The sequence below is a fragment of the Hyperolius riggenbachi genome, chromosome 11 (genome assembly GCF_040937935.1).
Source record: "Hyperolius riggenbachi isolate aHypRig1 chromosome 11, aHypRig1.pri, whole genome shotgun sequence".
Classification (NCBI taxonomy): Eukaryota; Metazoa; Chordata; class Amphibia; order Anura; family Hyperoliidae; genus Hyperolius; species Hyperolius riggenbachi.
In genome coordinates, this window is record NC_090656.1 from 195,498,832 (window position 1) to 195,515,860 (window position 17,029).

Sequence of the window (17,029 nt, forward strand, 5' to 3'; positions counted from 1 at the left end):
CATTCTTTTTTTTTTTTTTTTTTTTTAGTTTGTCTTGGCTCCTGTTGCATGCAACAGGAGTCCCGGTTAGCCAGGCTATTAGCCCCGTGCACGGAAAAAGCGTGAGTGCCCTAAAGCACCCCCACAAAACGTGCACGAGTAGCCACGGGCCCCACAATACAGCAGGGCCCTTCCGGTTGTTCCCCGAAGGGAACCTTCCCCCTTTGCCATCGGCTCAGGGGGTGGCATCCTCCAATACCCGAGGGGTTGAAGGATCCTGGAGTCCTCCGAGGAGGACCCCGACTGTGCCCAGTGGTTACCCAAAGGGCCTGGCCATGTGGCATCCCACATGGTCCGGGTGGCTCCCCTGAGAGGGAGCCAGGTGGGAACCGAAGTCCCCGGTGCCAGCAAGCTGGCCCTGACCTTGCGGCCGGAGTGATAAAAATTCTGCACTCTCCCTAGCCAAAAGGCCGGGGAGCTGCGTTAGTCGGCGATGCATATGGGCAGTACAGACCAAAGCACCCTACTTCCGCCTGAGATCTGCCACATCTGTTTTTTTCAGGTGCACCTGGAGCGCCACTTCCAGGGGCAGTACGCCTAAGCAAAGCCCTCAGCTATTCAGCCTCGACCATGGTATAGATCCATTCAATCAACCCCTGAGAATTACGACCAGGAAGGACACCCTGCCACAGTGCCATCCCTCCAGGTCCCCCCAAAAATTTCAAGAACAGATACTACACTTGATCTTAGCCAAAAGGCCGAGAAGCAGCATTCTATGCTAGCTGCAGGCGGTGTAGGTCTTTATGTGGAAGGGCTGTATAGAGGGCATTGCAATAGACCAGCTGTGATGTGATGAATGCTTGAATTAGGGTTGGAAGATCTTCTAATGGTTTGCAATTGTAACTACGTCGTCCAAAGCTGTGCATTCCTTAAATAAGCTACTCTGTGTTGTTAAGTCTCTCTACATCACCGTTGGACTGGTTTACTTTCAAATAAGTGTGTCTCTAATTTTTTGGGCTACTCAGTGTTTGTGCACCATAATTTCAAACAATAAACCATTCATCATACCGGTATTTACACACACAGAGAAATGGCTATTTACTTTATATTACTTTATATACAGATGGTTGCCATCTTGTGGTAGATTTGATAACTGCAGCAGGCCATTAATATTCAGTGTCCTGTTACAAAGTGATCCAAAGCCTTGAGTCCAGTAAAAAATAAAGTAGTCCAAAAAAAATAATTTCATCTGTTATTAATGTCCAATAGCAGTCAAGGGCAGCACGGTGGCGTAGTGGATAGCGCTCTTGCCTTGCAGCGCTGGGTCCCAGGTTCGAATCCCAGCCAGGGTACTATCTGCAAGGAGTTTGTATGTTCTCCCCGTGTCTGTGTGGGTTTTCTCCGGGCACTCAGGTTTCCTCCCACACTCCAAAAACATACAGATACGTTAATTGGCTTCCCATAAAAATTGGCCTTAGGCCTCTTGCACACTGCAAGCAATTCAGATTCAGATTCCGCTTTTTAATCTGTTTTTACTTCCGATTCAGATTTGCAGTTTGCTCCTTGCACACTGCAAATCTGAATCTGAATCGGAGGTAAAAACTGATTAAAAAGCGGAATCTGAATCTGAATTGCTTGCAGTATGCAAGAGGCCTTAGACTACAATACATACACTACATGATACATACATACATACATACATACATACATGCATGCATACATACATACATACATACATACATACATACATACATACACATATGACTATAGTAGGGATTAGATTGTGAGCTCCTTTGAGGGACAGTTAGTGACAAGACCATATATACTCTGTACAGCGCTGCGTAAGATGTCGGCGCTATATAAATTCTAAATAATAATAATAATAAAGTGGCATTAGTCCATCCAATTCAGGGGAAGAACAAATCGCCCTATCCAGTATAGTCTCAGCTGTACTCTTAAGTCTTGTACACACGTATGTGTCACCAACAGGGACTCAATTCCTCGAGCAACAGTTCAGGATTAAGTGCTATACAGATGCAACACTAGCCTGCAGGCCAGTAATACGTTCTGTTGCTATGGAGGGTCAGAGGCATGACAGTGTGGTACATGATGAAGCTGGAGAGGGGTAAAGAGCAGAACAATGGGCCCGGTTGCGTCTTGAACAAGTTGGGCCTGTTTGCTCTTAAACAAGATGATCCAGCAGTCCAGATCTCCTGCCATTGCGTTATAGCTGCCATACACATGATAAATTTGCCCTTGGGCCACCTATCATATGTACAAAGCATTAGTAAAGGCTAAGAAAATACAGGCTTTATTTTTAAAAACTGAGTAATTCTCCTAACACTGCAGATTTGTATGCGCGTTACTGTTGTGTCATTTATCAGTGTATGTACCGATTTCCAGACATGGATGGCAAGTGGCTTGTTTTCCAGTAGAACATGTTCCTGTTCTTGGATTGCTGTGTACACCGCTCTGACTGGCAGTCGCTAGGAGCTCCCTGCACACATTTCCCTGTTACTGTACCGAGGCCTGTATGATATCATTTATTTATTAAGGTCAATGGCAGCCTTAGCGGTTCTCTTCTTATCTGGGGAGACCGCTGAGCCTGTGACTCCAGCTGTTAGGAGAATAAAGGTCCCAGCAGGCCCTGACAAAAGGATGCCGGGTCTGGCTTTGTATCAGAGAGGATGAAAGGAAAGGTGGACTGTACAAGAGAGAAGGGATACCCAGCCAGCTCATGGTGACCCAGAACCACTAGGAAAGTATTAAGGGCTCAAAAAAATAAACATGATGTACCTGCAAATGAATATTACATACTTAGCTCATTGTCAGTTACATAGTTAGTTTGGTTGAAAAAAGACATTTGTCCATCAAGTCCAACCATAAAAAATAAATTAAATAAAAATAAAACATCTTTCTGAACCTGCACATATCCCAGTTGATCCAGGGGTAGGCAAAAAACCTTACAAGGCCTGGGCCAATTGGCCTTAAAGGAGTCATCAGGGGGATATGAGGACAATAAGTGCTACTTACCCGGGGCTTCGTCCAGCCCCAAGCTCCCAGCATGTCCCTCACTTCAGCTCCGCGGTGCCTGTGAAGCTTCCCGGTCCCCGGCAATGACTGTGCAGGTGCAGTAGTTCTGCGCCTGCACAGTACGCTCCGGTGCACGTGGCGGTGATTGACAGCGCCGCTCGCGCAGGCGTGACGTCATCGCCGGGGACCGGGAAGCTTCACAGGGGAATGGCTCACCACGGAGCTGCAGCGAGGGACATGCTGAGAGCTTGGGGCTGGACGAATCCCCGAGTAAGTAGCACTTATTGTCCTAATATCCCCCTGATGACTCCTTCAAAAGGGAAAAATTCCTTCCAAACTCCAGATGACAGATAAATCCCTTAATCAACTCCTTTGGGAATTACCTAAAAATTATAGCCGTGGATGTCCTTCAATGCAAGGAAAGCACCCAAGCCCTCTTTAAATGCAGATATAGAGTTTGCCATAACTACTTCCTGAGGTAAGATGTTCCAGATCTGTTCCTCTCAGAAGCTCACTATTTTCTTCTCACAGTGATTCCTTCCAGTTCTGAAAAATATTTTTTCAGAACTGAAATATATCCGTTGCTGTCAGTTATAATTGAATGGATCACTTATAAGCAAGGTAATGTCCATGTTTCACTATGGCTCAAGTGGGCGATATTACAGTTTAACGGTGTGCTGACCAGGAAGCAGTTATGGGGTAGTGGGCATTTTCAAAATGGAGGATGGAGAATTCCATTGGTCACAGCAGTCAAACAGGAGAGGAAAAAGAGATTGAGGAGTAGACCCCAAGTATAATGTGTGTGTGTATGTTTATTTTGACTTTTAATTTTCAGTTCAGGTTTGCTTTTAGGCAAAAGGGACGTTTTATAACATACTATTTGTGCTACTGCCCCCGCCTTTTTAACCCCTCACTGGTGGGGTTTGTATTGGTTGATAAGCAATGCTAAATGTAATTCTGCCTTCTTAAAACACGAGGTCTTCCTGATAATTTAGCTTTCAAGGACAACTGACCTGAGAGGGATGTGGAAGCTGCCATATTTATTTCCATACCAGCTGCCTGATGTCCTACAAATCGTTTGTGGATCAGTAGTGTCTGAATCACACACTTGGAACAAGCATGCATCAAATCCAGTCAAACTTAAAGGGAAGGTCCAAGCAAAAAAAAAAAAAATGAGATTCACTTACCTGGGGCTTCTACCAGCCCCATGCAGCCATCCTGTGCCCTCGTAGTCACTCACTGCTGCTCCAGTCCCCCGCTGGCAGCTTTCTGACCTCGGAGGTCAGGGCCAAATTGCGTACATTTTTACACATTCCCGCTAGTGCAGGATCATTAACACATACATTTTTACGCGTTAGTGGTGAAACGCGTACATTTTTGTTCCTGCACTAGCTGGAATGCGTAAAAATGTATGCAATGTGGCCCTGACCTCCGAGGTCAGAAAGCTGCCAGCGGGGGACTGGAGCAGCAGTGAGTGACTACAAGGGCACAGGATTTCTACATGGGGCTGGTAGAAGCCCCAGGTAAGTGAATCTCATTTTTTTTTTTTGCTTGAACCTTCCCTTTAAGTCACGCATCTGATCTGCATGCTTATTAAGTGTCTATGGCTAAAAGTATTAGAGGCAGAGAATTATCAGGACAGCCAGGTAATGTAAAGGAAATAAATACAACATCTTCCAAATCCCTCTTAGGTCAGTTGTCCTTTAAAGAAAACCTGTACTAGCGCACAAAAAAAATGGAATTTTAGTTACCTGGGGCTTCTTCCAGCCCCCTGTAGTGTGTCAAGTCCCTTGGTGTCCTCTAGGTTCCCTCCTGTCTCTCGCTGTCAGCTCCACAATATCTGCGTCTGGAGCTCTATTGCGGATGCACGGTCCTGTCTGCGGTGCTGATGATCCTGCTTTCGTCACCGGGAGCACATGCGTACTCTTGAGAACACTCCCGGCAATGGGAGCATGATTGTGGCATGGCTTGGACTGGGCCACGCATAAGCAGTAGGTGCAGTAGGATCTTCAGTTGAAGATATTTTAGAGCAGACAGCGGGAGACGGGAGGGTAAGTAAAACATCCTATTTTTTGGTAGTTTAGATCTGCTTCAAGTGAGCAACTGTAGTTTCACATGATGCATCACTCACAAAATGCAGATCACCTCTTTGTGCCCCTGAATACACCAGCAGCTCTGGTTGTGTGCAGCCTTGCTTTCAGAGGCATGAGGAGAAGACTACACGCAATCCATGTCTTAAAAATATATCAGCTAAACTGGTACAGAGGACACGCCTTACCTGCTGATTGTCTGTCATCTGTGTCCAGCTGGTCTTCTAGATACTGTTTCTCAACATTTTATTGGTATGTACCCCCTTTTTGAAAGCTTGTGCTCACCAAGTACTGTATTTTTTAGACTATAAGACCACCAAAAGTGGGGAAGAATAGTCACTGCGTCTTATAGTTCAAATGCAGGGAGTTCCTGACTTGTGCACGGCTGCCAATACAAACCTCCAACCCGCTGTTATGTCGGGGTCTCCCTGTACTGTGCCCATGCAGAGGAGGACACAGGGGACAAACGGAAGACACACAGGGGCATAGAGGAGGACACAAGGGGAACAAAAAGGATTAAGCGGGAGACACAAGGAGGACAGAGGCAGACACATGGGGGACACACAGAGACAGAGGAGGACACAGAGACACACGTGGTACAAGGGGGAATACTCCACAAGATGCCCCTTCACCATGGATGCACCAAGTTTAGTATATATTTTTTCCCCCTGGTTTTTGTCCTCTAAACCTAAGTGCATCTTATGGTAAGGAGTCCTTTAGTCCGAAAAATACGGTACCTCTTGGTATGATAAAGATTGTCTCATGTACCACTTGAGACAAATATAGAGTATTTTATAGTAATGCATGGTAATTGGTTTTTAAACCATTTCCATGTATTAACTGTTTAACTGTATTAAATTGTTTTCAATAAGCAAAATAGCAATTTGGTGTTGTAGGTTATATAAGATTTAGCATTTTCTAAAGTCAATGTATTATGCTTAATTACGGTATATCAAGCCTGACTACCCCTGGGGAGCACATACCACACTTTGAGAACCTAGGTTGAAGATGACCATTTAGGGCCAAGATTAATTTAATAATGGCCTTCTTATAAAGCATACAATTGCATTCCTCATATATCCAGATTGCTTCAGCAGCCTGAGTCATGACATGCATATTGATGCCTGGAGTGTAACCATGGCTACTAGTATTCCTCATCATAGCACTTTAATGTTTCGATATACCGGTACGTGTAAAGGCCTTGTACACATTTTAGATTATTGTGGCCTGGCAAGCATTGGTCAAGCGACAGTTCGTGGCTGATGCTGTACAGACATGTCGTTAGCCTGTATGCTGTCAATGCGTTTTGTCACTATAGTGAAGGACAGAAGGAGGATGTACTGTGGACAGCTGTGGGGGGCGGAGCACAGGGAAGAGGGTAAGTGTCAGGCCGCGTTAGGGTGAGAGGATCCGACACAACAGATTTGTCGCTGACGTATCGGGGCCACTTGATACACACTAGATTTTTGCCCAAGGAGGACTTTCGTGGCTGCCTCAGCTAAGTTCAGTCTAAAGGGTGTGCGAACCTTTAGTGTGGAAGCCTTCAGGGGCTAGAAGAAACCCAAGGTAAATATTAATCCTGTGACAGTTTCCGTCTCAGGTTCCTTTTAAAGTGAATTTGAGATGAGTGATATGGAGGCTGCCATATTTGTTTCCTTTTAAACAATACCGGTTGCCTGGCAGCCCTGCTGGTCTATTTGGTTGCAGAAGTGTCTAAATAACACCAGAAACAAGTAAGCAGCTAATCTTTTCTGATCTGACAATGTCAGTAACACATGCTGCATGCTTGTTCAGGGTCTATGGCTAAACGTATTAGAGGCAGAGGAATCAGCAGGATAGCCAGGCAACTGGTATTACTTAAATGGAAATAAATAAAACGTTTACTTTAATGCTGAATTATCGCAAAGATCTTCTGTTTTAAGAACTCAAATTACATTGAGCGTTGCTTTTTAGTAGGAGGACTTTTCAGTCTTTTAATCCCCTATACTTTCTTAATGGTTCTGGGTCACCCTGAGTTGCTTGGGTATTCGGTTGATATGCTTGATTTGTAACTCTGGAGGTACTTACACATGCCCAACTACTAGCAGGGGTGACAGTTCCAGACATGAGCGCACACATGCAGATATACACATGTGTATTGCTGACTGTTGCTAATGAGATGTGATAGAGGGACAGTGGTGCAGTGCACAATGGAGGGATAAGGAAGGGGAAAAAATGCTCTGGTTTGTCAATTTTTCTTAAATATCTAGTTTGCTGGAGCTTTCAGTGACCTCATGGGACACCTGTCCCATGTCTAGGTTCTCGGCTGAGAAGGCCCTGAACAGCCACTTAAGCTATGTTCCGTCTAGCATGTATACAAGGCTGTAAGGTTCCCATACATCTAGTGATGATGGGCAGATTCAACCAAGAGACAAATCTCTCTGAATCGGATTACAGAGAGATCTGTCAGCTGCCTGTACACCGATATTTGATTCCCCAACATGGAATCTCTCGGGAATAGGCTGAGTCCGCCGCCTTGCCACTGCCTCCCTAGTGTGTAAATGTGTCCCCTGTTTGTGCATTTATACATTAGCTGTCCTGTGTCACCCACCCATCTTCGGGAATCCCCCGCTCTTCCATTAGTCGGCGGCATATGTGCCACTAACGGAAGAGCAGGGGATTCCGAAGACTGATGGGTACCATGCAGTGGGCAACACAGGACAGCTAATGTATTAATACACAGGGGGCATATTTATACACTGGGGGGGGGGGGGGGGCAGCGTCGCGGGTTTCATCAGGTTCGTCGCTTGTCCCGATATCGCTCGTCACTACTGCCGCGGACCCAGTCTACCACGACAGTCCGACATCTTGCAGCATGTCCAATTGATACGTGCGACTGATTTAGGCTCAAAATTGGTTGCATCGTGGATCGGGCATGCTCTCGGCGACACAGATTTTCATCTGATTTTGCTAATGATTATTGAATCGGATGGTCGATCGCCCGCCAAGTCGAAAGATGTATGGCCACCATTAGAGTAGCTTGACGCAATTGTGACCATGGTGGGCTTATGCTTCTTTCCTAACCTAGACTGGGAGCAGAATTGAAACACAAGTGAGTAGTGATCATGTGACCATGTCTAGCAATTCAGAGACTTGCAAATCAGTTACATATTATTCTATGGCTTATCAGGGTGTATTTATGTAAAATATAGCTTCTCTAGTGGTATAGTTGTTTTGGGAAAGAAGATGTGCTATGACACCAGCAAAGTGTAACATCCCTTGTTCAGAAATAGACTCAGCAGTGTTTTTCCGTTAACGAGCCTGTTATAAATAGATCCATTAGTTCAGCTTTAATTAGTGAAATGTGAAGGGTTCTTTTTGGGTGGGGGAGCTTATTTCTCATTAAACATTACAAAGAAAAGACGTATTTCAAATAAGAGTATTATCAATTCAGTTGCTCCAATCGCTCAGAATAGCTTTGCTAGGCCTGTTAGACGATCACCCAGCGAGGCCTCATAGCCAACTGCCGATTATATATCTATGCTACTACACACGCAGAAATATTCTCCTCACATGGAAATCGGAAAATAAACCTGGAATCAATATCTGGATAGAAGCAGTCAGTAAAGGTCTGCCTCTATACAAACAAACATACACTAATTATAATTGCCCCAGAAAGTTTGATCATGTATGGTCCAGATGGATGGAGGATATGGACCCCTTCCAGAGGGGCCAGTCTAGATTCAGTGTTGGTGGCAGGGCTGAGGAGTCGGTACAAAAATCATCCGACTCTTCAGTTTATGAAACCTCCGACTCCCGGTACCCAAAATTGCTCTGACTCCTCGACTCCGACTCCTTAGTCTAATTTTTACAAAGGCTATGGGTTTGGTTCAAAAATCCTCCGACTCCATAAGTTTATGAAACCACCGACTCCAGGTACCCAGAATTCCTCCGACTCCTCTCTGACTCCACAGCCCTGGTTGGAGGGGGGCCCTGGGGGAGTTACAGAGTTATACAATTGTTCTTGTTTGTTTATATGCTGATTCGGGACCGCATGTAGTTACGACACTTGAGGCTGTTTAACCCTGATGCGGCATAGTTTTAACGGCGTCTGAACATGGGATGCAGTAGCACGTTCCCATTGGTTTAGAACTTAGCAGAGCTCCGTAAATCTGTCAGGAGCCATTTTAATGGGCTCCTGACCTCCAGGTCACTGTGAGCCAATCACATTAATCGGGAAGTGAAAAAATGAATAAAAAAAAGCCTTTTGGACCAGAGGCTCCCATCCACAAGGAGTTAAGCATTTTCTTAAAAATGGATATGAATGTATTAGATATACCTCCCAAGACCGCTGTCCAGGTGTTACCCTGGACTCTACACTTTCCTTTGCCCCCCACATCCAAAGTATTGCCAGATCTTGCAACTTCCACCTCCGTAATATCTACAGGATCTGCACCTACCATACCTGTCGCCTGACACCATTAAACTTCTCACCCATGCCCTTGTCCTCTCCTGCCTAAACTATTGAAATTCCTTTTTGTCTGGCGTCCCCTTTAACCGTATTGCCCCCGTTCAATAGGTAATGAATGCAGCAGCCAGACTGATAAACTCTTCCCCTCGCAGCGACTCTACGACTCCCCCTTTGTAAAGCCCTCCACTGGCTCCCCATCCACTTTAGGATCAATTTCAAAATTCTGTGCTTGGCCTACAAATCGGTGCACAGCACCTGCCCAACCTATATCTCCGATCTTGTCCACAGGCACATACCACCCCGCCCACTCTGAGCCTCCAACAACCTGCGCCTGGTCGCATCGCGCGTATCTCGCTCCCATACACGATTACAGGACTTCACTAGGGCTGCCCCCACTCTCTGGAATAATAATAATAATAATTGGTTTATATACTGATATGACTACTCTTTTACCATGTTTTGTTATAATTATTGCCCTTGATTCTTGTTGCAACAAGAGTTTGAGGTAGGAGATTGTTCTCTTAATTTTTTGTTTGTGTTTATAAACCATAAAGAGATGCTGTTAAAAAAAAATATTACAATGAAAACAACAAAATCTCTATAATTTTCTATTGTGAAAAAGTATATAAATGTATACCGATTGCCTTGGTGACTCATATCTTTGAAAGAGTGCTTTTTCCTACATTTGGTCTAATGACTGATGTTTGTCTTTCAGAGACACCATGTGGAGGATCTTCACTGGCGCTTTGCAGCTGGAGGAGAAGTCCAACGTTCTCATGCATGACCTGCGTGAAATCGAAGCTTGGATCTACCGCCTGCTACGTTCCCCAGTCGCCGTACCTGGTCAGAAGAGGGTTGATGTGGAGGTTCTGCCCTTGGAACTGCAACCGTCTTTGACTTTTGCCCTTCCTGACCCCTCTCGTTTTTCATTGGTTGATTTCCCTCTGCACTTGCCGCTAGAACTCTTGGGAGTGGAAGCCTGCTTACAAGTCCTGTCCTGCATTCTGCTTGAACACAAGGTACGGTGTATAGCGCTACGAGATGCTCCAACAGATATACGGATCAGCTGTGCCTGTGTGGTTATTTCCATAATTAAACTCAGCATCATGCATGTGGGTGTCTGTTTTTGTCAAGTACGGTATTTTAAATTTGGAATTTTCATCCTTACAGGTGGTGCTGCAATCTCGAGACTACAATGCTTTGTCAATGTCCGTAATGGCCTTTGTGTCCATGATTTATCCACTGGAATATATGTTTCCTGTTATCCCTCTGCTGCCTACGTGTATGGCCTCTGCTGAGCAGGTATGATGTTGTGAATTGTTGCCATTCGCATTTGACATGTACTTTGTTGATGTATCACCATTCTTCTAGTGACTACTGTCCATAGCTCAGTCTCGGTGCCATCCTTGCTGACCTTTTTAGTTTCAAAAAGAGCTTTATTAAAACATGTAATGTATCATAGTGACAAACCATAAAGATCCCGTAAAGTAGGAAATCCCTTTCAGGAAACAGTTTTAACAATTATAAATGAACCTCATGACTTCATGAGTCCTAAGCAGTTGTCAGCAGAAATAGAGATCCTAGTGTATATGTTTAGTCCCAAGAATACATATATTTCGATATAACTAGTGAAGTCCATAATGTGTAAGCGGTTGGCATATGGTGCACCTTCTTCCTAGTATGAGAGCATGAGTCTAAAGCCTCGTACACGGGCTTGACTTGAGCTGATTAGGACCGCCTGTGGCACCCGATGAACCCTGACACCCCACCAGCAAGACATCGGCCGGAAGAATCTACTCAACCCCAGCAACGCTGATTCCCCTGCCAATCCCATTGTTTACAGCGCTCACCCGCACGCCTCCTGAAGTCACGCATGCGCCGCTCGTCGTCCTTCTGCCGCATAGCAACACAGCGCAATGTCAGCGACGATGTAAGTAGAGAGTGTGTATGCGGCCTTACAATAAAGGTCAACATGCCTGCTACAGGTGGTACATATCAGGGTTTTAATTATTGTGGGCATTATCTGCGACATCAAGGTAGGGTGGCCATATCTTCGAGATATGGTACTCTTTATCTTGTATACAGGCATTCATCTTCTCAGATCTCAATTTCTTTGTTACATTTTCCAGAATTTGTGAGGAAGAAAGGCCAGGCTGCTTCCATCTAGACCAGGTGTCCCCAAACGTTTTGGGTCGGGGGCCGGGTCAACATACTTCAGACTGCTGGGGGGCCGGAGTATACATAAAATAATGTAGAAGTCTTTGTGCAGCAGACAGTGAAGCATACCCTGGTGACAACCTGCAGTCCAATTGGACAGCAATGTCACCTGATGTGGAATTTGGTAGGAAACCAGCAAATTACTGCTTTCTAGCTTCATTCTATATGCAGACCACCAATATTTAAAGATGTAGCTGACTGCATCTATAATACATTTTGTGTGTGGGGGGCCGGTAAAAAAGCCTCGGGGCCACATTCGGCCCTCGGGCCTTAGTTTGAGGACCACTGATCTAGACGCTATACGAAGTCCCACAGATGCAACAATAGGTTGTACTAGTTTATGGGTTACATGTTTCCATTTTTTAGGTTTGGAAAAACCTAGAAAAAATTTTAGGGTCCTTGGCTATGGTTGTTTAGAAGATCCTAGACAAGAATTTGGGCAGTTCCTGCCAAATATGGGAAACTATACCATGTATGCAAAAGGTCCCCTGAAGACAAGCAGCCCCTATAGCAAAGGCCACTAACTTAGGGGTAAATTTAGTGAACAACCCTTGCTGGACTGTATACATTTACATTAAAATTTTGCATAATCATGCATCAACTCAAACTTTATTTGCATCACATTGACCATCCATATCAGTCTGTATGGGGCTATATAGTCAAATGTCCTTGTATCCAAATCCTAATTGAAAAGTCCATTTAAAATTTTGCTAACCTCACCCATGGCAGCTGCTTTCTGAATAGGGGTCAGCAGTGTATGCAGGGCATTCAAACAAAGCTGAGCTCATGCAGCACACTGAGTGGGTGGGGCAGAAACCTCAGCTCACTGCTTAGTTTTGACATAGGTTTCCCATACTGAAAGTGCAGGTTTTAGTTATAAGACCAGGCACTCCTTTGTGAACCCATTTATAAAAGGTGATGGCACCTCCTACACAAAGCTAAAACTGGTGCTTGTAGTTCGATTGTGAAGTGTTTCTTCTTTTAGAGCAGCGCTGTCCAACAAGGCTGTTCAAACAGCGCTGTCCAACAAGGCTGGACAAGCAAGAGCTCTTGCTTGTCCAGCCTGTTTCCTGTGTCAGCCCCCCTCCTCCAGCAGGCCCACCTCTTGTTCCCGCTTGGCTCTGCCCCAAAGACAGTTGATTCTTTGTCTACTCCTGACAAAAACTGCTGGTGCTTTCTACTCCATGTCCACGAAGTTGGACCGCACTTAGTGAATACCCTGAACAGTGCCTTCCCGATCAAACAAAGGAATACATAAGTCTACATTTTTTGGAATTGCACAACAAAGGACTCTGGACCTTTTTTTCTTTTTTTTGCTGTTTCTAAAAGATCTTGTTGTGACTTTTCTTGTTAATGTGTAGGCAATGCAAAGCACTCCATGGCTAGTTTCTACATGCAAACAAATAAGGGCAGAGGGCAGCAAATCTATCAGATTCCAGGCGTGATTGTTTTAGCAGAGTTTGCCATCTCCTGGCGAATGAAAGATGAATTCTCCCTGACTCCCGTCCTTAATCTACCCCTTTCTTGGACTTGTCTTGTAGAAAATATTCAGACTTGTTCAATTGTATAATGCTGTTTATTTGGTACTGTAATATTATGAAAACTTTCCTTTTCTAGCTGCTGCTGGCACCAACTCCATATATCATTGGCGTTCCCGCCAGTTTCTTCCTCTACAAATCTGATTTTAAAGTCCCGGATGATATATGGCTTGTGGATCTAGACACCAACAGGGTGAGTTCTGGTCCTTCTCCTTTGTTGGGTGAAAACGCCCATAATTAGCCAAGTTTCCAATGAACGTTTTCATTTCTCTCTGACAGGTGGTAGTACCAACCAATGCAGAGCTATTGCCTCCACTGCCAGAACCAGAAGCTTCAGAACTCAAGAAGCACCTCAAGCAGGTGAACTGGAAGATATCCATATCTCTGTCCTCCTGCCACTGGCTTATATGGTTTAACCTTCCACTCGCTATCATTTATAAAGTTTAATAGCACTCCACTTTTTTTTCTTTCTCAGCTCCTGTACTGTACAGCCCCAATCTCTTTTCTGCTTTTTCGTTTATCTATTTGTTTTCATCTGCTTTTTAGTGGGTTTTTTTTTTCTGCAGTTTGGCTGTTTTTTTCTTTTTTTTTTATAGCTGAGTCTTTCCTGATATCCTTTCTTTTATACGTTTTGTGTGCTTCTATATAGCTTATTGTTTAAATGAAACCTACTCCATCTGTGGGTTTTTTTATTGCTATCTTTATTCCATGTCTTTGATTCTCACTCTTGTTTCTCTCTCCCTCTCTGTCTTCTCGCAAACTGTTGCCTCTCTATTGTTTATCACAACTCTCTATTGTTTATCACATAGGATTGCTGCCCTCACACTCAAACTTCCTTTAGACCTTTGCTTCTTTCATACTTTAGCTTCTGTCTCTCTTTTCTCACACTCTTGCTTTCCTCTCGCTCACTCTTGCTTTCCTCTCGCTCACCCTTGCTTTCCTCTCGCTCACCCTTGCTTTCCTCTCGCTCACCCTTGTTTCCCTCTCGCTCACCCTTGTTTCCCTCTCGCTCGCCCTTGTTTCCCTCTCGCTCGCCCTTGTTTTCCTCTCGCTCGCCCTTGCTTCCCTCTCGCTCGCCCTTGCTTCCCTCTCGCTCGCCCTTGCTTCCCTCTCGCTCGCCCTTGCTTCCCTCTCGCTCGCCCTTGCTTCCCTCTCGCTCGCCCTTGCTTCCCTCTCGCTCGCCTTTGCTTCCCTCTCGCTCGCCCTTGCTTCCCTCTCGCTCGCCCTTGCTTCCCTCTCGCTCGCCCTTGCTTCCCTCTCGCTCGCCCTTGCTTCCCTCTCGCTTTCCTTATGCTCCCCTGTGCTTCCATCTTGCTCACTCTTGCTTTCCTGTTGCTAGAGCAATATCAGGAATATACATAGTTCCTGTTGCCACACTCTCATTTCTCCTGCACTGTCCCTTGTTACTTCTTTCCTATCTTTTCCTTTCCCTTCACTTCTCTTTCCTTTTTCCTTCCTTTCTCTTTCTTTTGCTATCCTTTCCCTTTCCTCCATTCCTTTCCCCTTCCCTTTTTTTTCCTTCCCTCCTCTCTTTTTTTCCCCCTACTTTCATTCCTTCTCCACTCTCCTCCCCTTTCCCTTTTTTATTGGTTGCCCTTTCAGTCACTCTCTATTTGCCCCTCCCCAACCTCATGTCTTTCTCTCTCATACATACACTCTCTCTCTCTCTCTCTCTCTCTCTCTCTCTCTCTCTCTCTCTCTCTCTCTCTCTCTCTCTCTCTCTCTCTCTCTCTCTCTCTCTCTCTCTCTCTTTCTCTTTCTCTTTCTCTTTCTCTTTCTCTTTCCTTCTTTCTCTCTCTCTCTTTACTTCCCCCCCTCTCTATCGGCCCTCTCCACTTTTGTACCTTGTATCTATAATTCTAATACAACCTTCTGTATCAATAATTCAAAAAGCAGCTCCATTTAAATCAGTGGTCCTCAAACTTTGGCTTGTAGGCTGTGCGTGGCATGCTGAACCTTTTTAATTGTCCCCACTAACGAAATATACTATGACATGCATTTCATGTAAGGGGTAATTGGCGCATTTCAAATGTGGGGTGATTGCAGCATTTAAAAAAAAAATATTTTGAATTCCCCCAACAATTTTTGAACTCCAGTAGTCTTAAACGGTCGAACAGTTTGGGGACCCCTGATTTAGATGGATTCCTAAGCTTGGATCCTAGTTCACTGCCTCTGTATTATCTTGGGTTCTGTATTGTAACACTTTATTTAAGGCATTTGAATTTATTTTATGCTTTTTTTTTTTTCTGCAAGAGTTTAGGTATTCCTCATCTGATCTTTTTCTCTAAGAACAAGCTTTTCTCTCCATTTCCTCATCTGTGCTCTGTGATTGGTAATTTATTTCCCACCATCCTGTCTTCTCTGTGCTCATGTGTCCGTCTTGTCTCTGATTGGCCGCTGGTGTTGTCATGTGACGTCCTCTCAGTGTCTGCACAGCATGTCCGTGATCACGCAGCAGCGCCTTCTCGCCTCCGATAACAAGGTTCTTCCTGTTTTTTTCTTTCTTTCTTTTACTAATTGTTCTTTCTTCATATCTCCAGATTAGCCGCTGATCTGCTGTATCTATGCATTTCCTGTGGTCACATGGCGGCTCTCAGCCTATACACAGAAAACATAGATCAGAATCTAATACTTAATCAGATCAGCTTAGGCTTATCAAGTTGCTGCTTTGATCCAGAGAGGGTTATCTGTATTAGCTAATCCTGTACACAGGACAGTAACAAATTAATACTGGCCAGAATAATTGTCATATTTTTTTTTCTTTTTGCTTTGTGTTCTTTTACCACTTTTATCTGTTTGCACTTTCGTTGTTCACTAAACAGAAAAGCTATTTACGATGTCAGGGACCTGTTGTAACCAACAAGTCGGTCTGTTTTAGTCTCTTAATGAGGGCCTATCAAGGTTTTTTTTAATTATTATTTTGGTACCTAAAACCCCAAATAATACAGTGGGATGCGAAAGTTTGGGCAACCTTGTTAATCGTCCTGATTTTCCTGTATAAATCATTGGTTGTTACGATACAAAATGTCAGTTAAATACACCATATAGGAGACACACACAGTGATATTTGAGAAATTAAATAAGGTTTATTAGATTTACAGAAAGTGTGCAATAATTGTTTAAACAAAATTAGGCAGATGCATAAATTTAAAAAAATAAATGAAATCAATATTTAGTAGATCCTTTTTTTTTTTGTTTTGTTTTTTTTTTGCAAAAATTACAGCTTCTAAACACTTCCTGTAGGTTCCAATGAGGGTCTGGATTCTGGTTGAAGGTATTTTGGATCATTCCTCTTTACAAAACATCTCTAGTTCATTCAGGTTTCATGGTTTCCGAATATAGACAGCTCCCTTTAACCGCTTGCCGCCCGCGTCACGCCAGTAGGCGTGGCCGCGGCGGCAGCCCTGGGACCAGCTATCGCCAATTGGCGGAAAGTCCTGGGGCAGCAGTTTACGGGAGATCGCGCACACGGTGCGCGCGCATCTCCCGCTTGGTGGGCGGAGCTGAGCTCCGCCTTCAGTCTCCGAGCGGCGATTGCTGCTCGGGAGACTGTTACACGGCGAACCCGCCGTGTATTTACATGTGCAGCGCTGCGATCAGCAGCAGCGCTGCACTGGGGACAGCCGTGTGACACGGCTGTCCCCATGGGGGACAAGAGAGCGATCGGCTCTCATAGGCAGAAGCCTATGACAGCCGATCGCCGTGATTGGCCGGCTGGGGGG

The 17,029-nt window shown here is 44.7% G+C and overlaps 1 protein-coding gene and 1 pseudogene across 25 annotated transcripts in view; one reads left to right on the top strand and one right to left on the bottom strand.

Annotated features, from left to right (window-relative positions):
- MADD (MAP kinase activating death domain) overlaps window positions 1-17,029 on the top strand; it is a 191,926-nt gene that overhangs the window by 54,015 nt on the left and 120,882 nt on the right. For 16 of the 25 annotated variants that reach the window (XM_068260535.1, XM_068260543.1, XM_068260538.1 and 13 more), the window contains exons 4-8: window positions 10,268-10,571; window positions 10,723-10,854; window positions 13,387-13,500; window positions 13,587-13,667; window positions 15,733-15,789. In XM_068260535.1, the coding sequence (XP_068116636.1) occupies window positions 10,268-10,571; window positions 10,723-10,854; window positions 13,387-13,500; window positions 13,587-13,667; window positions 15,733-15,789 (688 nt within the window). The remainder of the gene's footprint in view (window positions 1-10,267; window positions 10,572-10,722; window positions 10,855-13,386; window positions 13,501-13,586; window positions 13,668-15,732; window positions 15,790-17,029) is intronic. The other 9 variants (XM_068260541.1, XM_068260557.1, XM_068260546.1 and 6 more) reach the window with 1 other exon arrangement.
- On the bottom strand, window positions 614-749 carry LOC137539346 (U2 spliceosomal RNA; annotated as a pseudogene).